Here is a 25,280-nt window from a genome sequence, read left to right as displayed (position 1 = left end):
GAGCCCAGAATATGAAATACATTTATTAATGCTTTACTCTCCATAAGGAGTGAAGCCTCACTAATAATTAGTGATTACGCTTTGATGTTTTTGTGCATGTGAGTAGCCAGATGACTTGTGGCTGTCACATTAGCTTCCAAATTATTAATACCTGGGCTAAAGAGTGTGTAGGTAGTTGGCTTGAGCAGGCATTTTGGGGAAAGATGCCAAGCCTGGTTTCCCTACATTGGTGGTTGCAGCTACCACAATGCACAAAACCCACTCTTGGTAATAACCAACCTCACTATGTACAGTTGGTGCAATTGTGGCAAAAGGGGTTTAACTCTGTGTAGCCATGATTATAGTAAGATATATGGTCTGACCGTCTTTATGTGGGAGGGATTTGAGCCTTGGATTTTTCTCAAATCCAAATGGCCAAAGTTGCTTTTCTTGCTTTTGCCTGTATAAAGATCACTTTCCACCCCTCCCCCTTGCCTTTCATTTCACTATGTGAATAATAATTATTCTAATGAACCATTAGGCTTTGGAAGAGTTTAAAGGCAACTACTTGGATTGATGCCTAAGACTTTCTTTTACACTGGATCCCATTTAACTTTCTCAGTTTCTTCTTCATACGGAATATATGAATTACAGCCAAGCTGTAATTTTTCAAGTTTGGATTTCAGCTTAATGCCTCCCTGTAATCATGCTATGTCAGAAACATATTCCCATTCACATATCCCCTATTTTTTAATCTGTTAATCTAGGAGCATTGAGATGGAACCTGACACCATCTCAGTGAGAAATCTGGGCTGTAGACCCAAACCCTTTGTGCTTTGTGGGAACAACATGCAAGAATATGCAGCCTCTGCTTTTTGCTGCACATATTATTTTTAAGAGCTAATGGGATTTTATAACAGATTTTGTATGTAGTATCCTCCTTGGGTTTTACTTGATTATTCAGAAATACCGTGATAATAATGATAATGAAAATGCCTCTTTAAGAGACAGTGGAGGGGGTAGAGGGGACTGTGGGAACATTCTTCTGTGGCAGCATGTGAAAAGAAGGTTTGTTTTGCATTAGTTGATCAAGACAAGAGAGCCAGCATCCAGAACCATCCATCAATAGCAAACCTTTGAGAGTAGAGGAAAGTTATAATCCCTTGGGTCTACTTCCCTAAGCACACCAATATGTATGGGAAAACCCTTAAACCAACTTTCTTGTACAGCTGGATGTATGCTTCTGTAATATGCAGTTAACATCTTTAAGGCACAGAGTTGTCTAGTCTCCTGATGGGAGTATGTATTTATTTTTTTTAGAGGTCAATTGGTTCTATTTTTGAGCAGAAGAACAGAGTAAGAAAGAAGAAAGCTTTAGCTTGATTAGAATAGCAGAAATTGGGCAGCCCCGGTGGCCTAGCAGTTTAGCGCCGCCTTCAGCCCAGGGCGTGATCCCGGGGACCCGGGATCGAGTCCCACATTGGGCTCCCTGCATGGAGCCTGCTTCTCCCTCTGCCCACCCCCTCAATCTCTCTCTCACTCTCTGTCTCTCTAGTAGATAAATAAAATCTTAAAAAAAAAAAAATAGCCGAAATTATAGTCCTAACTAATGGAGTCAATCTGTTTGTCTCTGCAAGGTATGCTTTTTTTTTTTTTTTTTTTTTTTTTTTAATGCTTTAAAGAAAGCTTGCATGAAATAGCTTACCATTTGAATGGTTTGTAATCTGGGTTAAAACTTTGGCTAGATTTCAGATTCTTCACTTCTTTCAGATTTCAATTCTTCATTTCTTCATTCTTTAAACTTCAGATTCTTTGGTCTGCTGCTCTGGTGAGAAGATATGTTCATAAGTGCATTGGTTGGTAGGAAACGAAATATGATGTGACTGCTCAGTGACTGTTCCTAACTCCCATCCCTCATTCAACACTTGAGCCCCCAGTGACAAAGCCTGGGCATGTATTTAGTTATGTATTGCTTATATGTATCTTCATAATACTGTAAGGAGTATTTCTAGTAAGCTGAAATGCAAACCAGTTTTAGTCTTATATCCTCTACTCCTAATTACTCTTCAGTTTTTCCAGTTCATTGATTTCTATGCCCTTTGGATCTCTTTGTTTTCCTGCTGCTTCCCTTGACATACTACTTCTTTCTCTCCTCCTGTCTCCATTCCTTCCCCACAATAGTCTGAATCTTATTTTTATCTTATCATGACCTTGGCCAGATCTGTCCTCCTCTAAGAAAGCCTTACTTTTTTTGCTATGGCCCATGTCAATCTCCATTGACTAACCTTGATAACCTTTGTGCCATATTTCATCACCAAACATTTGGCACTTCTGTTTTATCTCAATGCTTTTTCCTCCTAATAAGGCTTAAGTTCCTTAAAAGCTTTTGCATTTCCTAGAATTCTTATTATGTAGAGTCACTTAAATATTTGGAAAGTTTACTTCCATTATTGGAAGGCTTCCTCCAAAAGCAAAATGACTCTCTAGCTAGCTAGTGGTAACTTGCCTTGGTAACTTGAGGGAGATCTAGTTTTCTATCCTTTTACTAATTTGTCTTTTTGCTATTATCATATCATAGGATATTATCAATCCTATCCTAAATTTACACAGAAAAATATAGGAATATTATAACCCAGAACCCTAAAATGGCCCCCAAATCCCAGCTCCCTGGTGAACACATCCCGTATAACATCCAGAACTTGGGAATATGATGGGGTAGTCACTCATGATTAAGTTGTTATGACACAGCTGACTTTAAGATATGAAGATTATCCTGGTGGACCTGACCTAGTCAGTCCCTTAAAAGGAACTAGTCTCTTTTTGAAGATTTGAAATGTGAAGAGGCACATGAGGGATTCTGTGTTGGCTGTGAAGAGGAGGTGGTCACATGGCTAGTAACTGGGTGATCTTTTGTGTCATTCCCTGGTGGGTAGCAGACATGGAGAAAAGGACTTCAGTCCTACAGCTGCAAAGAATTGAATTCTGACAACAACCCAGATGAGCTTGGATGTGGAATTCACCTACAGAGCTTTCAGATCAGAACTTAGTTTGTCTGCCACCTTGATTGATTTCAGCCTTTTGATATCCTGAGCAGAGAACCCAGCCACACCACACCCAGACTTCTGACCTTCACAACCAAGAGCTAATAAATAGGTGTTGTTTCAAGCCCTGAGTCTGTGATAATTTGTTACGTGGCAACAGGAAATTAATAAATGCTGCCAAATGTATGTAACAACTTCTGTTTCACACTGATAGTGTTTCATCCAGGGCTAAGATTAAGATGAAGTAGAACTCTTAGGAAGGCTTGAGAATTTTGGCCAGGATTGTTTAATAATACTTGCAGAGTGATATAAAATGTTAATTTATTTCCTAAGAATGTATTTACCATGGCTTTGGTCATTTTTGGTATAACCCCTCAATTTTCAGGGGCTGGAAATCTATCACTGCACTCAGAAATGTTCTAGGCCAGCCTGGTTTAGGAACTGTATATGGCCTGAATATGACTATTTTGAGTAGCCAGGTTGGGACTGAAATATCCCTGGTGCTTTTGTTTATGGACTGCCTTAGAGCTGGTTTGGATTTTTCTTCTTTTTCAGGGACTACTATTACATGGTCATTACCGTAACTGAAATCCTCTTCTATTATCAGAAAGGGACAAATAAATTATATCTTTCAAAAAGGAAGTGGCTAATTTATATCCGGTGATAGAAATGGTGGCATAGGGAAGGAAGTGTCCCATCCATATTTCATTATTTGCAGATTAATGCATTCAGCATACGTGAATAGAAATACGTGAATTGAGCCATGAGATTTCTCAGATAGGAAGCACTAAGGAGTTGATGTGTGAATATGAGGAGTACAACTGTACATAAGAAGTTGAAGGAGAAACTTCCAACTGATAAGGGCTCTTAATAATCTTTGACCTCCTATTCATCACTGTTCTGAAAAAGTTTATGTGGAACCTATACCACACTGTAGAGACAGGGCAAATGAGCAACTGTGAGACATTTGGGTGGTCTTCTCCTCTGCAAGATAGGTGATATGTTTGAAATGGAATCCAGTTATTTGGGACCCCACTGCAGAGCCAGAGGGTTTTAAGATGATTATGAACCTCTTCCATGGTTTCCTCATTAACTTTCCTGGGTGGCTAGCCATGGGAAGAGCCTCTCATCATCTCTAGGATGTCGAGCAGTGCAAGAGAACAGCTGTAGCATCTGTTTCTAATTGGATCGTGCCTTTATAAATACTTCATGACTGTTTGTCACATTGCTTCCCTCCCACCTCCTCTTCCTCTGAGCATTGCAACATTTGTGTCTGGAATGCACAGGTGGGCCTTGTCATTCTCAAACAGGGAGACTTTCTGATCTACACTTTGTAACATTAGGCTGTTGCAGGCATTAGTCACTTTGACTCAAAAAGAAAGGGTAGTCTTTGGAAACTTAAGAAAATGCCTTTGTTGTTAATTCTTGGCATGCAGTTAAATTTGCCTCTCAGAGTTTACATAGACTTTTAGAAAAACATTCTGTCTGTAAGAAAAAAAGTGCATCCTTCCACTTTTTACAATTTTTGGATTGCCAAATGTCTGATTTATTAGTAATTCAGCTCTACCTCTCCCATCCCCCCACCTGTCCCCTCAGGATCCAGGGTGGTAAGCAGCTGCTGGGGCTCTCTTCAGTTCAGGTACCCATTTCTGGGGACTGCTTTTAATCAGAATTTTTCCTAATTATGTGAGAAATCTAATTTCTGTTGGGTCCAAGGTGGGACTCTAATCACAGACAAGCCAGGCAGATCTTGGAGGAAGTGTGGGCTATTACTGTTTGATGGGAGGGAGGATGTAGAGAGGATAGGAGCTAGGGGCACTGATGGAGGAGAACAGGAACCCAGGCAGTGCTGTTTCCAGCTCTTGGGTATCAGGCTTCTGATAGCAACCAGTATGAATTCTTACCTTCAAAGTGAGCCGGAGTGTAATGGAGAGAAGGTTGGATCAGGCGCCAGGGCACTAGGTATTCACTGTGGCCCTGTCTCTCCTCCACCTGTTCCAATTTATAGGGAAAACCAGTCAGCCACTGCACCTGCCTCCTTATCTGAAAATGAGGCCATTGGAGAATATGATTGTGTAAAATGTCACACAGATATAAATTTTGGTGAAGTCTAATGGGGGTAGTTTTAGGAGAAGGGGACTATCCAAGTAATGAATCAACTGATAGACTGGATTCAGTCTGTTAAAGGGTTGGGTGGGAAAGATTTGGCTAAAAAAGGCACGGTAGGTGTTTGTTACATCTGGGCACAGAGGAGAAAAGCCAGCTTGGTACAGATGTCCTCGAGAAGCCTTGACTGTAGAATTCAGAGGCCAGCAGGCATTTAATGATTTATACAGTGGACTTTTTTTTTTTTCCTGCAAGAGGGTGGAAGCCTATAAATTTATGCACATTTTTAAAATCAAGGTTAGCAATACGTATGCTAATTGATGTTATTCTAGGGGACTCTCTGATACCTTGAACTAGATGTTGCCATTTGATAAAAGAAAAAGTGAGGGAGGACAGATTAAATTTGAGAATGGGGAATAGGATGAGTTCCACTTAGGAGATGTTGGCATAGTGAAGACCATGGATGCGCAGGAGGGAAGAGGGGCTCCAAGTTATGACTGGGCAGTTATTAGCCTATGGAAGGTCACTAAAGTGGGCAAGGAAGAAGTCATCTGAGAAAAGTGTGTAAACTGAGCTGAGGATAGCGAATTATGTTAATTCTTGCAATATCCCTGTAAAGTACTTTATCTTAAAGTTGACAGGACTGAGGCTGAAATGTTAAATGACTTACCCTAGGTCACACAGCTAAACAATGGCAGAGTTGCCCTGAGTCCTCTGACTTCACCCATCAAGCAGTTTCCACTGCATTGTTCTACCTTTCTGCTCACTTTTATCACTTTCAGTGTGGTTTGGTTCTGAGAAAAAAATAGATACTTGTATATTTTATCCTATCATCCATCTATTAGCTGCAATAAAAATTACAGCATTACTTCCTTTAAAAAGATTTTTATTATTTGTTACTATTTTTAGCATTCCCTGATGTTTAAAATCTTTTATTTTGTTTAAAAGGTGTTTTGCAATAATTCAAATATAGAACTATAAGACTCAGAAAGTAAAATTCCCCTATAGTCATACACATTTCCCAAAGAAAACCCCTACACATTAATTTTGCAAGAATCTGGAGAAACAAAATGCGTTCCTTCTCTGGTAGTCTTTTGGAGAGACTTACTTTGAAATCACACTTGAAATTAAGGCAATTATTCAATTTTAATCCAGATCTTTTCTGGTTATTTGGTGGTGTTTTCAAGGGTGGCTCCCTGGGTTTGTTGGTCAGAGCTGATCTTTCTACCTGGCTGGCTGAGTTGGGGCCTGGCCCTTGGATACTCCTTCTTAGTCACCATTCCTAGCTGGGTTGCATTCAAGTTCTTTCCTCTTATGGTTTTCCTCCTGTTCCCTCTTCTTCCTGGCTTTCTCTGTTCTGCTGCTTGCTTGTGTGAGACAATTTCCTTGGTGGTTTTCTTGGCTCTGACCTTGAGATTTCATGGTATAGATGACAAGCAGAATCATAAATGTTTTCCAGGTCATCCTTAAAGAACGCGATCCTCACTGGTAATGAGATGCTTCAGACATTTTATATTATGGAAATTACCCCAGCAATGCCTAGCTTTGAAAACATCCCCATGTGGACTTCATAGTTGTGGTTTGGGATATTTAGCATTCCAATGTTTTCCCTTTTGCATGGGAACTAAGGGCGTTTCCCATCTTCCCACCAACTTTTCTTTCTTTAAAAGAGAATATGAAACCATTTCTAAATCTCTAAAATGTAGTTAGATAAGAGTGTGTATTTATGAAAATGACCCATCAGGCACTTGGGTAAAACTTCTTGTGAGGCCAGGATTTCTCTAATATTGGCTGGTGTTCAGTCAAGGATTTCATGTAAGGAATAGCATATTCTTCTCTGCCTATCTTCAGGTAGGTGGCATCTATCGGTACACTGAAACAGGACCTCAAAACATCTACCTAAGATGAAGAAGGGACATGTACCTCCTCTTTTCTCCAAGTGGGCATCTTCTTTATGGAGGTAGGGGAAGAAAGAGAGCAAAGGGAGCATGTCATTCAAAATTGGACATTTTCTTTTTTTTAAATTTTTTTTTATTATTATTTATTTATGATAGTCATAAAGAGAGAGAGAGAGAGAGGCAGAGACACAGGCAGAGGGAGAAGCAGGCTCCATGCACCGGGAGCCCGACGTGGGATTCGATCCCCGGTCTCCAGGATCGCGCCCTGGGCCAAAGGCAGGCGCCAAACCGCTGCGCCACCCAGGGATCCCCGGACATTCATTTTCTTAAGACTTGAGTCTCAATCTTTTCTACCTCTTCCCATCAGGCAGTGGTGGTCAGAAAGACTCTTTGTTTTCATTTGAATGCATGAAACTTGCACATCAATTATCTAAGGACCGTCTACTGAATTAATATCCAACAATGCTACAGACTAACACTGTTTTTACTACTGCAGGCTGGTGGATTCACTGGAAAAATGACACAGCCAGTCACATGAGTTGTAAGGATGCATTGCATCCTGTACTTTTGGATACCTTATGATTGTATATTGTGACTATTTGATTAACATCGATGTGCCCCATTAGACTATATGGTCTGTGAGTGGTCCATGAGTTAGGGATGCTTTATTTTCTCACCATCACTTCCTTACCATTTAGCACAGTATCTAGCACACATTGGTACTCAATAAATATTTGATGAGTGAATGAAAGCATGAAAATTTCCTTTTTTTTCTTGAACATGGATGATTAACACTTACATAGAAGTGTTATTTCCTGTTTGTTTCAAGGCTATAAATCCACTTTTCAAAAATCTTGTGGAAGACTGCAGATACAGCTGAAGGAAAAAATGTTTTAAAGCAAGGCAGTTGTAAAGGATGGACTTTTTTAAGTCATTAGAGTTAAGCAAAAATGAAAAGTTAAGCTGGAAAACAGAGGCATACACACAGATTTCTATTACGTTTGGAGTTTCCTAGGATAACCCATAAAAACTCACTTTCAAGTGTCATTTAAAAATTGAGCTGTCTTGATCTGGCTAAAGAAAATATACTACCAGGAATTTTTCACCTCCTGTTGGCTGTCTTTAAGAATTGGATTTATGTATCTGTGACTTCCAGATTCAAGAATTGGATTTATGTATCTGTGACTTCCAGATTCAAGAAACCTTGGAATTAGCATTATAACCAAAGACTTTGCCTAGAGGCCATTTGATTAAATCTCATTTACCAATGAGAAAATAGAAGCCCAGGGTTTGACTTGGGTCAATATAACTTACTATCTATAAAATGAGGCTTTGAGAAGAATGTAATTGCCACTTCTTGTCAACAAAATCTCCAGCTAAGTGAATGTATAACATTATTGCTTAAATTTAAAAAATATATCATTTTAAATGGGTGAGATCTTTCTAAATTTAAATGGTAATATCTACTTGTAAAGGTAAAAATCAAGTCTAATTGTTTGCAACATACATTAAAACATATATCACCTTGGTAACATGCACCCCGCTTCCGCTGGCTGATAAGGATCAGCAGCCATAGATGACCTACCTACACCTCCTGAAGTCTTCAGTTTTGTTTTGTTTTTAAAGATTTTATTTATTTATTCATGAGAGACACAGATGGAGAGGCAGAGACACAGGCAGAGGGAGAAGCAGGCTCCATGCAGGGAGCCCCTTGTGAGACTCGATCCCGGGAGTCCGGGATCATGTCCTGGGCTGAAAGGAGGTGCTAAATGCCTGAGCCACACAGAGATCCCAAGTCTTCAGTTTTAAAAGCAAGGAAAGGGGTTATCATTTCACTTTGAATGCAGTGAATAGAACCCATCTGGGCACATCCAGTTAATTTCAGGAGGCTTCTGGGCTGGATTAAAATAAAGGGAAAAGTGAAGAGGGGACTCCAGAATGGTTTCCAGCAGTGGAGGATGTTGATGCCAGCAAATAGGAATGTGATTCTATGGCTTTTCCCTCAGCTCTGTAAATGGTTCTCCAGGTTGAGGTGAGTTTTCTTCCTGCCTAGATCCTGTCTCTCTCCTCTGCTTCCTTTTTGTTCATTCTGTTCTTCCCTTTGTGATTTTTCTTTCTTGATTAGTTCTGAGGGTTTTGTTGATCAGCAGCTTCTCCTGGCTTGCCCAGCAGTAGTGCAGAGCTGTCTCATTTCAGATTTGAAAATCAGTTATCTCTTCTTCCCACCTAATTAGGGAAAGGAAACTCAGGTTTCCTGAGGACCTGTTAAGTGCCAGGCACTATCATACTTATTCCTTAACTCCTCCCAACCACCCTGCCAAGTGCTCCATCAGAGACTAAGAAAAGTAGGAAGCAAAGCTGGGATTCAAATCCATGGCTGTCTTACTCCAAACCCTGTGCCATACTGTTCCTGGTTAAGCAAGAGTTGGAATTGTGGAATTTATTATTTTATTTTACTTTATTTTATTATTTTATTTATTTTGAGATAGAGAGTATACATAGGTGGGGGGGCGGGTAAGGGCTGAGAAAGAGAGTGAATCCCAAGCAGACTCCATGCCCAGTGTTGAGCCCAATGCAGGGCTTTAATCTCATGACCCCGAGATCATGACCTGAGCTGAAATCCAGAGTCAGATGCCCAGCTCACTGAGCCACCCTGGTGACCCTGTGGAACTTATTTTAAAGCAGCACTCAGAATGTAGGTGTTGGCACACATTCTTAAATAATTTACTTTATAATTATTTTAATGATGAATTTAGCCAGGGCATATTCTGAAAAAACTTGTCAATTATAAACTTCAGAGTATACATTCCTAGTAAAGTGACCTGTTGTGCATAGACAGCATTTATCTAGGAGGCTTCTGCAAGCTGGACTTTTGTTCCCCTGGTAGAGTTGGGGAGCTCTGGCCTCCAAAAGGTGTTCCTTGAATTTCCCTAGCCAAAAGCTACTTCTCTCCTCATACTAACCATAAAGTTATGGTGTTTATCACTTTCATCCTTAGTGGTATTATTAATTGATGTCCTGTCTCTACTGCTACATGGGAAACCTCTTTTTTTTTTTTTAATTTTTTAAAATTTATTTTAGAGGCACCTGGGTGGCACAGTTAGTTAAGGGTCTGACTCTTGGTTCTGGCTGGGGTTCTCAGTCCTGAGATCAAGCTCCAAATTGGGATCTGTGCAGAGCATGGGGTCTGCTTCTCTCCTCCCTCTGCTCCCCCTGTCCCATAAGATATATTTATCTATTAGAGAGAGAGCATGTGAGTGCAAAAGTGGAGGGAGGGGGCGGAGAGAGAGAGAGAGAGAGTGAGAGAGAGAGAGAGAGAGAGAATCCTCAAGCAGGCTCCCTGCTGAGCACAGAGCCTGATGTGGGAGTTTGATCCTAGGACCTGAGCTGAAATCAAGAGTCAACAGCTTAACCAACTGAACCACCCAAGTACCCCTAAATGGAAAACCTTTTTTTTTTGGAAAACCTTTTAAGAGCAGGAAGAGGGCAGCCCGGGTTGCTCAGTGGTTAGCGCCGCCTTCAGCCCAGGGTGTGATTCTGGAGACCCGGGATCGGGTCCCACGTCAGGCTCCCTTCATGAAGCCTGCTTGTGTCTCTGCCTCTCTCTGTGTGTCTGTCATGAATAAATAAATTTTAAAAATCTTTAGAAAAAAAAAAGGAAGAGTGTTTATCAATGAATAACAAAAAATATCTGTTCCCTTAGTGCTTTGAGCAGTGAGGATTTTTGAATGAGCAAATAAATAATTGTGTCCATGTGGAGGTGACCTGAAAAGAGAAAAATGAAATTGTTAAATTATTCTATACCATAGAATTAATCACAACCCATTTCAAGATGGAGTGGGCATAAAAATGTAAGTACAAATCCCTCTGTAGATAGCAAATGGAGGACTAAATCAATTAAGGTCTTGAGTTACTTACTTGGTGGCTCTGTGTTGGTACTTTCATTTAAAGAATGGTCAAAACTAAGCCTTACAGTACTGGCTTCATGTGCTATGGCTGCAAAAATCAAAGACTGGCCTTGGCATTGCCAGGACCAGTGAAAATATATTTAGAGCTACTTTGCCAATTCTAATTCTCGACTTCTATCTCTCATGGCTGCCAAAGAATTATAACTTCCAAGAATTTTTTTCCTACTTTAACATATTGGATTTTTTTTTAACATATTGGATTTTAATAGCAGCTAAAACCATTTATATTGTCTGGGACTATCTGAGAATTTAGTAGGTCATCCTGCCATACCAGTGACTAAGTGCAAGGCCTCCGGATTCTAGAACCTGACTTGTGGGCTCAGATTTCAGCCCCTCAGCTTACTAGCTGTGTGACTTTTGACAAGTAACTAAACTTCTGTGTCTCTGTTTTCTCATCTAAAGTTGAGGTTGGGTAATAATAGTAACCATCTTACAGAATTGTTAAGATAAATTAGTTCATTATTAAGGCTTTTCTGGGACACTGGAAATGGTCAATAAACATTAGCTATTATGATGGTCATGGAATACCAAATGACGTGACCCATCTTTATCCAGTCATTATTTTCCTTTCATTGTTAAGGAGAATGTTTATTGAAATTCCCTCTGAGATTTAATAGTAAAGATAATGTTAGAGATCAAATTTCAGTGGTATCTGAAAGATTTGGATATGAAAACATTGGCTATAAGGTCTTCCCAGATAGAGGAAATGATGTGAATAAACTCTGATGGGGAGAAATGTGTGGTTGTCTCAGGAATAGTAATTCACGTTAGCTGCAGTGTAAGGTGTCCTATGGGGAGAAGTGAGAGATTAGGTCGGAGATTTGGGATTAGCTCATGGAGGCCCTGAGATGGCAGGCCAAGGAGTTTGGATTGGGGGCCTTTGAGTTCAGAGGTCCCTTTTGCAGCAAAGTAGAGAGAGGAAAGATTAGAGGGAATGGGGTGGAGGTAAGGGGACCAGCTGGAAGGTGGTTGAGTTAGTAGGAATAAAGAGGAAGAGGATGTGGTCTTGATAACACTGTGGAATTTATGAAAGGAGTAGGAGGCTCTCAAGCATAATTAAGTGCCATTAACAGAAAATAAGGTTTGGGATAGAGAAATATATAGATTTTGGTTTCATGAACAGCAGTTTGAGATGGGACAACCCAAGAGAACCATCCCTTTGATAGAAATTCAGAACTAGAACTCAGGCAAAAAGTTGAGTATTAGAGATAAAAAGCTGAGAGTCATTTCCAGATGTGTAGTAGTGGTTAAGGACATGAAAATAGATGAAATTCCTAAAGACCATATCCATAGACTTCAAAGAGATCCTATACTTCTTGGGGAGAGACAGCTAAGGCAAGAAGCAGTAAACATGGTGACAAAATCCTGGAGCATAGGAATTCAGCTGCTATATTGTGTGGCTTAGAGCCTCTCCTTTGCTTTTCCTACAGCACTTCCCAGGTTTTAAGCCTGCTCATGAACCACAGGAGGAACTTCCTACTTCCCTTTTTCCAGTCACATACTGATGGCCAGTAACCCTCCAAGTTACTTTAATATTGGGCAGAGAATTAAGCTCCAATTATGGAATTTTAAAATGGCCATATAAAATTTACATATTTTGTATTACAAAGTCAGAAGACAGACTCTGAAGAAATAAATTTAAATTAAAAAAATTTCAAGACCAAACTGTTTTATAACCCTTCATTTTGTATGTGGTTTTCAGTGGATATAAAAATATTCAGTGGGTGTGTGGGTGGTTTCTCGTGTTTTGGAAATGGTGAGAATATGAGATGCTGTGCATGGGGTTCTGGTATGAGAGCTATAATTACTAACTCTGATTCTTTCCCAGGATTGGCTTATGGGTGGATATCGATCTGAATCTAAAAACCCAACAATGTGGAATCTACAGTAATAATCCACTCCCCTCCCATCCCCGGAAATGAACTGTTGTGGTGGGAATGAGGGGGAGCATAGGAAGATGGTTTTTCCCTGTCTTGCCTCCTTTCAGGCCATTCACTGACTGTTCAGGTCAGAGGTACAACTCAAACAAAGGCTGGTGTGGTGGCATCTCCCAGCCTGATGCACAATAGCCACTGCGCAGCTGTGGCGGAAAGAGTTCTAAATATAACCCAGACTCATTTCAAATCCTCCTCCCCCACATCTTGAAGGATGTGGTAAACAGCCTAAAAATACCTGCGTCTGAACCTTTGAGGTATGGAAGGGGAAGGGGCAGGTGGTAGAATTAGGTCCATGTGGTAGTGTGAGGAGGCCTGGCCAGCTACTGGGCCTCCTGCCCAGGGGCCTGCTATGAAAGCTGCTTGTGGAGCTGTCAACCATGCCATCCTGTTCAAGGAAGAGTGCCTACTCTTGAGTCTCCTATTCAGTGTTGGCAGGTTTCAAGGAAACTATTCATAGACTAGGCATCTGCTCTCTGCCCCTTTGACCTCAAACCTGCAGCTGCCACCATGGTATTAAGGCAGTGTGCTGATTTTTAGTTTTATTTCACAGAATTAGAATTTTAGAGCAGCAAGGACCTTAGCCATTATATTGTTCATAAAACACTCCTTTAAAAACATTATATTTAGGGAGTCCTATTTCTCTGCCTATGTAGTTACGTGGAAATGGAGTCTCAGCCCTTGATTATTAAAAGAAATCACTGTCATCATTATGTAACAAATAGAAGAATAATGAACCAGTCTTTTTAAAAATATCAATGATCCTGTGCAAAGCTTTTTTTCTTTTTTCTTTTTTTCTTTTTAAATAGGGTTTTGAGGCTCATTTTCTCACTCAAACTTCAGTTTTTGCATATAAGGATCATTGGTAACAGAGCCAGAAAGAACACCAAGAGTCTTTTTTTCAAGGAGGCTTTCAATATCTAGTTTCTGGAATCCCAAACCATACCATGACCTCTGTTTTCTTGGGAAAGAAGGTTTTCACAGATTACCTCCAATACGTACGAGATGCATTCAAAGTCATGGAGGTAGTCAGTGCCATTATAAAATAACATAAATCACCCAACTCTTTAAGTATGTGATGATTACCTTACCCCAGTCTCCTTCAGTAAACTCTGAGAAGGCCCAGCAAGTGCAGAGCCTGTGTTGGGTGCTCTGCAGGGAAACGCAAAGAAAAGCCTATACGGTTAATGGTGGAGTTGAGACCAATTCAGGTGCTGAGTAGTTTTTAATATGTTGGTTGTGGTGGTTACACAATTTTTATAATTGTAACGAGTATGTATCCTCTTCCCTGAGGGTCTCAAAATCCCTTTCTTTATCTGAAAGAGTGTTATTTATTTTTCACCCTGGGTTGAAAGGAAATTGAAAGTTCTTTTTGAATTCTTGAAGTCATCAACACGGTTGTTTTTATGTCACTTAATGCATATCTGAAATAGCCACCTCTAGAAGCTCATAATTCCCTGGACCAGTACACTTGTAACCAGAAGTGAGATACCTTGGGAGAGAGTCTGCTTTGGGAGTCAGTGTGGTTTTGTGAAAAGAGCAGGGCTTTGGAATTTTTAGTTCTTTCAGATGCGTAGAAGCCAAGGAGGATGTGGGTACAGAAGGAATCTTCTTTTTCGTGCAGGTCAAGAAAAGAGGGAGGGAGAGGGTAATACCTAACAACATGTGGTAACCCAGGTGGCATAGTTCCTGAATTCTCAAATATTTCACCTTTGAAATTACAGAATGAAGAGCTTCGAAACCTGTCCCTTTCTGGACATGTTGGATTTGACAGTCTTCCTGACCAGCTGGTCAATAAGTCTACTTCTCAAGGATTCTGTTTCAACATCCTGTGTGTTGGTAAGTGACTCATCTTTTGCTGCTGAGCAAGAAGTCTGATCCTTAGATGTTGGCAGGTGACTGTCAGAGGGGCACATTTTGGGGAAATAGGGGAATGATATTTTTACTCTCTTCATTAGTAAAGTAGGGCAATAACACACTTATATATGTCACACAGTTACAAAGATTGAGACTTATATTTGGTAAATGTTTCATAAGCTTCCTGATGTTACTCAAATTGTTATTTTTATTTGTGCCACATAGTCAAATGGTCAGTTCAATATTGTTAATTAAAACTTACTTTAATTTTTGGTAGGGGAAGGGACTTAGATCTCAACTGGACTATTGGAAGTTGAAAGAAGGAGCTGATATGAACATGCATAGTAAGATCATGCAAAAACATTTTTAGAATTTATTTGTAGGGTCTCTGACTACAGGGCAATAGTAACCTCTATTGAAGTGTTTTTTAAAGATATATTACCTAATGTAAATAAAACTTGAAATGACTCTAACTTCCTTAATAAACTTGATATTTACATTTTTGTTTTTTAGAGCGAAAGAATTTAAAATTCTATTTTATATTTGAAATAAGTTTTATGCCCAAATTATCAAATCAAACTTTTGTCTTTAAATTGGAATCTAAAATTGATCTTGGTCTATTCCTGGCAGATAAACGGGAAAAAACCCAAGAGACTTGATTTATCTGTCTCCTCAATATGTTTGATTCATATCTTGTACATGTACATTAGATTAAGCCTCTGGCCTTGGTGTTTTTCTTCCCTCCAGCCATATTGTTTTTAAATGAAGAGAAGGAAAGATACAAAGGAAGGTAGGAAAAAACGAGGAAAATAGAAGTATAACTCTATTTGAAGCAGAAATGCCCCTGGAAGAGATAATGGTCTTTCCTTCACTGTCACTCCTGATAAATGGCCAGGTTGTAGAGCAGTGAAGTGGTTTGAGCTGCATTGTTTTGTTGCCATTGTCCCCTGGGTGTATATTTCTGAGACATCACTCTGAGATAGACCAGAAGAAATTCCATACAAAGCCAAGTAGACCATCCTTCCCCTAAGCTTGGCAGAATTTACCAGACTTATTTCTCTTGTCCAAGTAAAATGAAGGGACTTTTAAAAAGGCATGCATTGCATATAAGAACCATCATTTAAAAAGTTTGTTAGTTATTAGGGGAAGGGACAGATATCTTCTTTTTCAAAAAACTTGAACATATTAAATGTAGCTCTTGTACTGGGTGTTCATTTGTAGAAAGCCACAACTGACTTGTACTCTAGACCAGCTCACACTGTGACATTATGTCTTTAGCACTGGATATGAGAATAACTGGAGAGAAACATGACAAAAGCAGCCAGCTGTCGTGCATTCCCCTTTTCCCTACACAAAGCTGTTTAAGATTCAGCAGGGGAGCTCCTGAATGGCAGCTAGTTCTACAGAGTGGCATAAATGAGTTGTCTTTTCTCTTAGGGTAAATGCTCATTGCAGAGCAGGGCAATTCTTCATTAGCATAGCAATTTGTTGGCAATTTGTTGATTTTCTATTTAAAAGTGTGCTAAATTATAGGCCAATTACTATTCTGGCTTCTCTTCCCTGCTTCTACCAGTTCTGTCTCCAAAATCAGCTTTAAGAATACATGTGAGAGTTATGTCCCAGCTCCTGCAAGTAGGATAAAGCCTTTCAGTGGGATTGGGCTTGCTGGAAGGACGTGGTTTGACCCAGTGTGTGGTGTGCAGTGGGGTGTATTGGTTCATTGGCTGACCCTGTGTGTTAAGTAGCACAATTATAATGCTAGTTGGAATTTATCACGTGCTACATCCATACTGCCCCGATGGATTTGTAAAGTGGCTGCTGTTCTGACTCTCCTGGGTAGGTGATATACCTAAGATTTTTAGATTTTTATTCTGGGCTCCTTCTTAAACATGCTTAAAATTAAATTAAAAAAAAAGATTATTTATTTATTTATTCATGAGAGACACACACACACAGAGAGAGAGAGACAGAGACAGAGACACAGGCAGGGGGAGAAGCAGGCTCCATGCAGGGAGCCCAACGTGGGACTCAATCCTGGGACTCCAGGATCATGCCCTATGCCAATGGCAGGCGCTAAACCACTGAGCCACCCAGGGATCTGCTAAAATTAATGTTTTAATCTAATTAAAATAATACAAATTTGTTGTTTAAAATATTGTAAGCTCTCCTCTACCCCCTTCCCCCTCCTGCCCTCATTTCCATTCCATAGAGGTAGCACTGTAGAATCCTTCTAGAAATCTTCTACATTTTTATGTACTTTAAAATGATTTTTGGTGGCTTAAAACAACACTGACTTATTTTATGGTTCTGTAGAAGTTCCATATGTGTCTCACCAGGCTAAAATTAAGGCATCCTCAGGGCTGAGTTTGTTTCTAGAATCTCTAGGGGAATGACGTTTCCTTTTTGTTGCCAGCTTCTAGAGGCTACCTGGATCTTTAGCTCACGGACCCTTTCCTCCATCTTCAAGGCCAGCAGTGTTGTATTTCTCTCTGATGGTTTTTGTATTTGGAAAATTTCGACAGAGCATTCCAGAAATCCAGTTTAAACCCCATTAAGAGGCCTCTGCAATTCCAAAACACACTAAAAAAGTGATATATTGAATCATGTAATTAAGAACAGCTGGCTCTAGGGATTCACAGAGTGTTTTCGAGGCTGTGTCTCTGGTTCTTGATCCTACTTGCTTCTGCTTGGCTTCATGCTCAGGCTTTTTCTTTGTAGGGCTAGTATGGCTTCCAGCGGTTGTTGCTGGCTTAGCAGTGCAGGAAAGCAGCAGCTGTTCCTGACAAGTCTCGCTGAACAGACACAGGACATCTATGATTGAGCAGGCCTGAGTTATATGCCCACTCAGGGTGGGATAATGGGTTAGTCCACTGCAAAACACAAGAGGTTCCCTGTGATAAAGAAGGCATGATCAGAAAGATTGGGCATAGGAGAGACACACACTGGACAGAGATGAACAGCTCCCTCACAATTATAGAAGTACTTTTATGTTTTGGTTTTACACAGATGAGATCATGCTGTTCATATTCTTCTGCACCTTCTTTTTTTTTTTTTTTTTAAAACTCCACAGCAAGTCCTGGCTGTCTTTCCATGCCAGTATCTAGCTGTCCAGATTCTTTTCCCTGACTCTTTGGAACCCTTTGGTTGGAGCCAGCAAGGGACACAGGGGTGTCAGCATCAAGTATTAAGCATACTTATCCACAGACGGTAGAACACATCAAATCCTGTTGTCACAAATATTTTACAGCAAAATATCTGTATAAAAAAACAATTCTCACTGCCAATTAATGGTCCATCTATTTTTAAAGTAAGAGTCTATGAAAAAGTATTCTACTTGATCAAAATATTTTGACAGCCACTTAGAGGAGTAGGTGTCATTTAATTGAGGCATATCCATGGTACTTTGTTTTCACCTTGTCACCCCATTCGTATTTTTTTTAACACAGTATGCACATGTGTGGTATTTATAGCATCATTATTTTCATGTGATAAATATGGGAGAGAATCAAGAATTTTATTTATTTTTTAAGATTTTATTTATTTGACAGAGAGAGAGAGCAAAAGCAGGGGAAGCTGCAGGCAGAGGGAGAGGGAGAAGCAGGCCCCCTGCTGAGCAGGGAGCCCAATGTGAGACTCCATCCCAGGGCGCTGGATCATGACCAGAATTGAAGGCAGATGCTTAACCAACTGAGCCACCTAGGTGCCCCAGGAATTGAGAATTTAAAAAAAGAGTTATGATTCCAGTAAGGAAACTGATCATGTTTAGCAAAAAAGTCTTGGAATTTTAATTTTGTTTTGTGGCAGGAGCTTTTAGGTTACAAAAAGGGGAAACAAACCAGGGCAGAAACTAATCCTGGCATGAGCTTAGTGTATCTTTAGAGGCCATGAATTAAGTGTCTGGTATTAGAACCCATCTCTATTGAATCCTGTAAAGAAATATAAAAAAGAAGGGAATAGTGTTCAGTCAACAGGGAAAAAAATTCTCCATGTTAAATTGGGTGCCAGAACACTCAGGAGTTCAGAGCGCCCCCCTCTCCATCTTGCTTGCAACATACTAAATCACCCCCAAAGTTGTAATTGTATTTAAATAAAGCCTTTTTCTTAGCCAGGCTGTATTTCTCTAGGGAATCTAAATTATTGTCTTTCTTCATAATTTTAAATTTATAGACCTTATTTGTTCTTCAAAATGGCATTAGCTCTATGTGAAGTTTCAACATTGATCCAGAAGTATGTAAGTTCTTTGTGTATATACAAAGATGGATAAAATACTGTAATATCCCTGCTTTTGAAGAGCAATGAGTTTAATAGTAGTAAATTAACAATATGTCTTGGAAATGGAAATCTTTCTTTTAATCCAATCATAGTTTTTTGAGAGGATGACAGAAGAGGAATAGAAACCACCCAAGTTTAAGACCTTTTTCTCCAAGACTATAGTGTGAACATAAACTGGAATTTTACACTTAAATCTTTTTTTCTCAAGAATTCTATTAATTTTTTTTAAATTTGGGTATAGTAGACACAATGTTACATTAGTTTCAGGTTACATTTTTATCCCATTTTGCTTTTCCAGGAAAGAATATGAAATGATTTACAGAGTGAAATGAATGAGTAAATGAATAAAGATAAGATTAACCCCAGAAAATAAAGTGAAGCGAAGAATAGAATCAGAACTCAAAGCTATCAAGTCAGTCTGTAGCAGTTAATTCTATCAGGGGTACATTTGTCTCTCAGCCAGTGGTCAGAGCATAGAATGAATCCATTCATCCAAAAGATACTTGTTTAGCATACATTATGTGCCAAACAGAAGTTAAAAGTTCATAACAATGACAGGTTTATAGTATTTGCAAAGTAAAAATAGTTGCTCCAGATGAAATAGTTTCACCTATAAAAATCTCTCCTGTGGATTTTCAGAAGAGATATGGTACATATCACTACAGTCAGGTCTAGATTCCCAAGTATTCCCTAGATCCTTGAAGTTGATCCCTGCAATGCCAAGCATCATATGTTGTTCTTTCAAGTCTGTCATGTAGGCTGGTGGTATTAGCCAAAGCTTGTTTCATCAAAGGTGATCCGAAGAGGAGTTAAAACAACACAGCTTAGGTACATAGCTCTCTGATTATCTGCCTTCATCCAAAAATAAAATCTAGGATATTTAGAGGAGGCAGGCAGACCTTCATGCACAATTATTTGGATAATTATATAGGTTGCCAGACTTGGCAATCAGTAAAAGATGCTGAATCATGGATTGGCTCTTTGATCAATCTATAGTTACCTTCTAATTAATAATACAATCCTTCTGCGTCTTTTTATCTTTTTCTTTCTTCTTCCTTTTTTTTTTAAGATTTTTATTTATTTGAGAGAGAGAGAGAGAGAGCAAGAGAGAGAGTAAAAGGAGGATGAGGGGCTGAGCAGAGAGCCTGACATGGGGCTCAATCCCAGGACTCCGGGATCATGACCTGAGCTGAAAGCAGACACTTAACTGACAGCCACCCAGGCACCACTCTTTCTTCTTCTTTTTAAGTGTCCAGCTTAGAGCTTGTGGTTTAAATAAGCCTGACAATAGAATGGAAGAGGTAGCATTGCTTTCTACTGTGATGTGGGTGTCATGTTCACCAGCATTGGCAGGAGGAAGAAAAACAGAAGCCACAGATAGCACTTTAAGACTAAACCTCTACTGGAACAACGGAATGTTAGGCAGATGTATTTATAACAGAATAAACAACAAACTCAGAAAAATCTACCCAAATGGCAAATCTCAGTATAAATTATCACCATGATCATTTTTTCCTTCAATTAACTTTTAATAAATGCCTGGTCTGTGCCAGATAGTCTGCTAGGGAGTTCTGAAATGCTTCAAAGTTGGTGTTAGTCATTTGTTTTCTCAAAATATTGTTATGGTTGTTGGGTTTGAATCCAAATCTATGCCCAGTAGGCTTTTAGTTACTCAGTTAGAATGAAGCGTTTTTGTTCTTTTGGGTATCTCAAAATTCTAGAAGATGCCCTGCTTTCTGAGGATAGAGAGAGAGGCCTCACAAACTGATGCACTCAAAACTCCCCTAGTTCTGTAATTCCTTTTATTCCCAAATCTGTCATTTCCTTCTCAACTGCTTTTGGTGAATCACGCTGCTGCTAGAGTAGCTGTGTCTAATTATGGCCCTTAGAAGCACAGAGCATAGAAATGGAAAGTAAAGCGCTCTGAAATTTAGAGGAATGGTGGTTTTTCCAACCCATTGATTAACCCCATGCTATAAGTAGTGCCTGGAATGCTAATTGTTCATAATCTCCACCTTAATGTAAATGATAATTAAAATTACCTTGCCTTAAAAAAAAGGGCATGATATTCCTGATTCACATGTGCTTAACTATTTCTCAACCTAGTAAAATGAATTGGTAATTTCAGTCCTATCTAGGTAACTTAGAATCCTTACCATAGGGGATCCCTGGGTGGCTCAGCGGTTTAGTGCCTGCCTTTGGCCCAGGGCGCGATCCTGGAGTCCCGGGATCAAGTCCCACGTCGGGCTCCCCGCATGGAGCCTGCTTCTCCCTCCTCCTGTGTCTCTGCCTCTCTCTCTCTATCATAAATAAATAAATAAATAAATAAATCTTTTTTTTTTTTAAAAAAAAAGAATCCTTACCATGTAAATTGAAGTCTTCATTGTTGTTAGGGAAAGCAATGAAAGTTAAATAGGTCACTTTATACTGAGAGAAACTTTAACCTTGTGAAGAGACCCCCCCTCCTTTTTTAAAGATTTTATTTATTTATTCACGAGAGACCTACAGAGAGAAGCAGAAACATAGCCAGAGGGAGAAGCATGCTCCCCACAGGGAGCCCGATGTAGGACTCGATCCCAGGACCCTGGGATCATGCCCTGAGCCAAAGGCAGACGCTCAACCACTAAGTCAGCCAGGTGCCCTCGGAGAGACCTTTATAAGGTAGTTCTGCTGTTGTTCCTTTGTCCATGTTCTGAAAAATGGGTAAATCTGGAAAAGAACTTTCCTGCACTTGTGAAAATTACACACATAGCAGATACTTAAAATGACTCCAGTGCCTTCAGTACTGAATTGCCTGCCAGATTCTAAGTATCCAAGAGTGAGAGCTCTACTTGTTTCTGTATCCATTACACAGTAACTTTGTTTTGCTGGAAGTTATTCTGTTAAGCCATGAATCATGGATATCAGCTGTTATGCTCTATCACATTAGGGAGCAGAGACTGGTTTAGGTATCTGTTATTGATGGGCTCTTTTGTAAGAATATTCAGGAAAGTAAGGAAGACAGGAAATAGTCTGAACCATTATACATCCAGACTTCGTGGCAGTCTGGAATAGCATTCGGGACATTACAGAAGTTCAGTCAGTGTCAGTTGTCTGTTTTTATTTACCATTTTGTCTCCAGCACCCGTAATTGTCACATAGTATACACTTAAATATTAATGAATAAATTTCAGATACTAAGCTCTACAGTATCTATCAGCTCTCTTTCTCCTGTATTTCCAACTAATTATCAGCAACACATCTTCTATTTACTTACAGCCTTTTCTGCATCTAGGTCTCTGCTCATTCACTTCCCTCTGTATATCTTTTCCATGCTATTGCTTTGTGTGTGGATTGTGTATCTCCCAAAGAGAGAAGTTCTGATTGGATGGACAGGTCACTATCCAGTATAGAGCACTCTCTTAGAGCATAGTGATCAGGTGCTATAGGTACCTTTGGTCAGGGGGCTAGCCCTGGTCCAGTTATCATGGTCACTAGCAAGGTCACAGTGTATGGTCTTGTTCATAAGAGGAATGTAGATGGCAGACACTTAGACTATCATTCCAGGGTACTAAATTAGAGTCTAACAGGTATTCAGTCATGTTCCAGGTCAGGTTCTAAGCAGTGGGAGAGTACCACATCAAGCTATTTCATTGCTGCATTCCCAGAACTTGGCACAGAGCTTGGCGCGTGGGAGGCAATGGCTGGGTGAAGCCTGATGAAGGAGGACATTCTTTGATCTTAGATGTATCAGGGGTCTATTGGGAAAGGTTAAAGTATAAGGCAAATGTACTTACAGAGTTTTTATCCTGTAAGTGAATCATTGTAGCCAGTGGTAAGAAACATAAAGCTGCTAAGGAGAGAAAGCTCAAATCCAGAAAGGCTCCATCCTACTTCACTTTCACATGTGTTTGAAAGTAGTGAGTATTGGAGACCCTCTCATTAGTAAGTGGATTCTGTCATTGCAGTGGGACAGTTGCTTTAAGGCTACAAATCCCAGAGCCCTTCTTTCTCTTGTAGAATTGTCACCAGCCTAAAAGTCTTGGTAGCAACCCTTTAGAAGAGGAATATCATGGGATTTGGATTTATAGAAAGAGCTGCAACATATTGGCATGTTTAAACTGAACTAGAAATGTAATTGGGAAATATTCCAGATTTGAAAAACAAAAGCCTTCTCATGGATAACGTTTCTTGATTTCTGCCTCCCTCTTTATACTGTCAGACTCAGTCACCGCCACCACCACCAACGACACGGGTAGGTTCTTTCTCATTGCCAGCTACTTTTGGTTCAACATAAGACTTAGGATTAAGTGAGAGTTTTGCTTGACACTATTTTGGAGGTCTAGCTAACGTTCTTTGTTGTTGCACATTTGGGTCTTATCATTTGATTACTGTAGTGGTACCAGGTCCCTGCCACTCTTTTTTGCACATTAGGGCTTCAGTAAATGCTGATTTGAATTACTGATGTGAAATAACAAGGCCATTGTTGCAGGTTGTTTAACCTCATGTACTTTCATTGTTACAGATATCACCCTGAAACTGGAAAAACGATCTAATAAATGTTTCCCATCTTCATTCCACTTGAATAGGGAAAGAAAAATGGAAGTAACATGGAGCAGTCACACAGATGCATAACTATAACTGGAAAATCAGGCCATGGCTTTTCTCTATAATAGTAAAGTTAGGATGCTGTGTTGTTTGAGTGTAGGTATTAGAACCACACAAACTTGGGTGAAAACCCTGGCTCTGCCACATAACAGTTTGACTTTAGACAAGTTACTTAAACATAGCTAGGCCTTACTGCCCCATCTGTGAGATGGAGGAAACAATAGTACCTATTTCATGGGGAATAGTAGTAGGATTTAAATGTGATAATGCATTGGAAGTCCTTGCTGCAGGGGATGCCACAAAACCCCCAGTTGCTTTAGCTGGGTTTGTTATTATTGCTGTTATTTGTTGTTTTGAAAAATGTAATTCTTTTCAACAATGTTAGATGGTATCAGATAATACAACATAGGGTTAGTCTTTTTTTTGCTGGGAACAGAAACAGAAAACTTTTTTAAAGTAATGTAATTTTACACACCAATGATTAGGGGAGGAAGAGATATGGTTTATGTCTTTGTAATATACAAGATGCAAAGGCAAGCTGAAAGGTTCTTTTTCTCTATACAGAGGTTAAGAAGAGCATCTCAATCTATAAGTGCAAGATCTTTTATGCTAATTGGTTTCTGGAATTCATTAAAATATATTTAGAGAGGTATTTGGTAGATCACACATGCAAAGAACTATCTTTTTGTAGTGGGATTTCTGGTGAAACTTTTACAAAAGTTTACAAATATGAGTATGAGAAATTCCTGATAAATTGAACTGATGTCTGAGACGCATTGACACATTCTTTCATGTCTCCCTTGTGGTCATGTAGGTGAGACAGGCATCGGCAAATCCACGTTAATGGACACTTTATTCAACACGAAATTTGAAAGTGACCCAGCTACTCACAATGAACCAGGTGTCCGGTTAAAAGCCAGAAGTTATGAGCTTCAGGAAAGCAATGTACGGCTGAAGTTAACCATCGTTGACACTGTGGGATTTGGAGACCAGATAAATAAAGATGACAGGTACACGTTGGGATTTCATGGGGATGTAAATCGATCAGGAGATAGCAGGATCTGTCCTGGGTAAATTCAAAGGCTAAATTGTTCACTAGTTATGGGGCTGGTCTTCTGTTGCCTAGAAGATAAGACATTCTTATTCTCTGAGAAATGTTCTTAGAATGTTCTTCTTTGAGGTCAGAACCAGACATCATAGTTGATTCCAGCTAGGGTAAGGAAAAAAAGGGATTTCTTAGAAGGAATGAGTTGGCTTATGGCATTTTTCCAGGACAGTCATGGAACTGGATTGGGGGGCTTTCCCAACAGGAAAAGCAATCTAGGGAAACACCCAGCAACTCTACAGGATAGTTGGCAGAAGCCCCTACCACCAGTCACCTCATATAACTTGGTACCTGTGACACTGGGGGCTGGGGGGACGTCCCTAGAACCTCTACCACTTCTCTCCCAAATCATCAAATGCCTTTAGCATCACTTGCAAGGAGAACAAATGTGGCCTGTGTGTAGCCTCTGCTGTGTGTTGGCCATTCCCTGCTTCCAGGTCTCGTATGGCTGCATCTGCTTGATAGAAACTAAACCACATCTAGAACACTAGCTGCAAGAATCTGGGAAATGTGGTTTTTGTTTGGTTTTTGCA

At 39.8% G+C, this 25,280-nt stretch overlaps 1 protein-coding gene across 7 annotated transcripts in view; it reads left to right on the top strand.

Annotated features, from left to right (window-relative positions):
* The window catches only part of SEPTIN11 (septin 11), a 95,606-nt gene that overhangs the window by 33,187 nt on the left and 37,139 nt on the right, over nt 1-25,280 (top strand). For all 7 annotated transcript variants that reach the window (XR_011999180.1, XM_072745426.1, XM_072745423.1 and 4 more), the window contains exons 2-3: nt 14,651-14,765; nt 24,457-24,652. Coding sequence is in view for 6 of the 7 variants with exons in the window: in XM_072745426.1 (XP_072601527.1) it covers nt 14,651-14,765; nt 24,457-24,652 (311 nt within the window). In the remaining variant the exon portion in view is untranslated. The remainder of the gene's footprint in view (nt 1-14,650; nt 14,766-24,456; nt 24,653-25,280) is intronic.

Source organism: Vulpes vulpes, unplaced genomic scaffold, assembly GCF_048418805.1.
Source record: "Vulpes vulpes isolate BD-2025 unplaced genomic scaffold, VulVul3 u000000899, whole genome shotgun sequence".
Classification (NCBI taxonomy): Eukaryota; Metazoa; Chordata; class Mammalia; order Carnivora; family Canidae; genus Vulpes; species Vulpes vulpes.
Note: the sequence above shows the minus strand (reverse complement) of the source record. Positions and strands in the feature narration are given on the sequence as shown.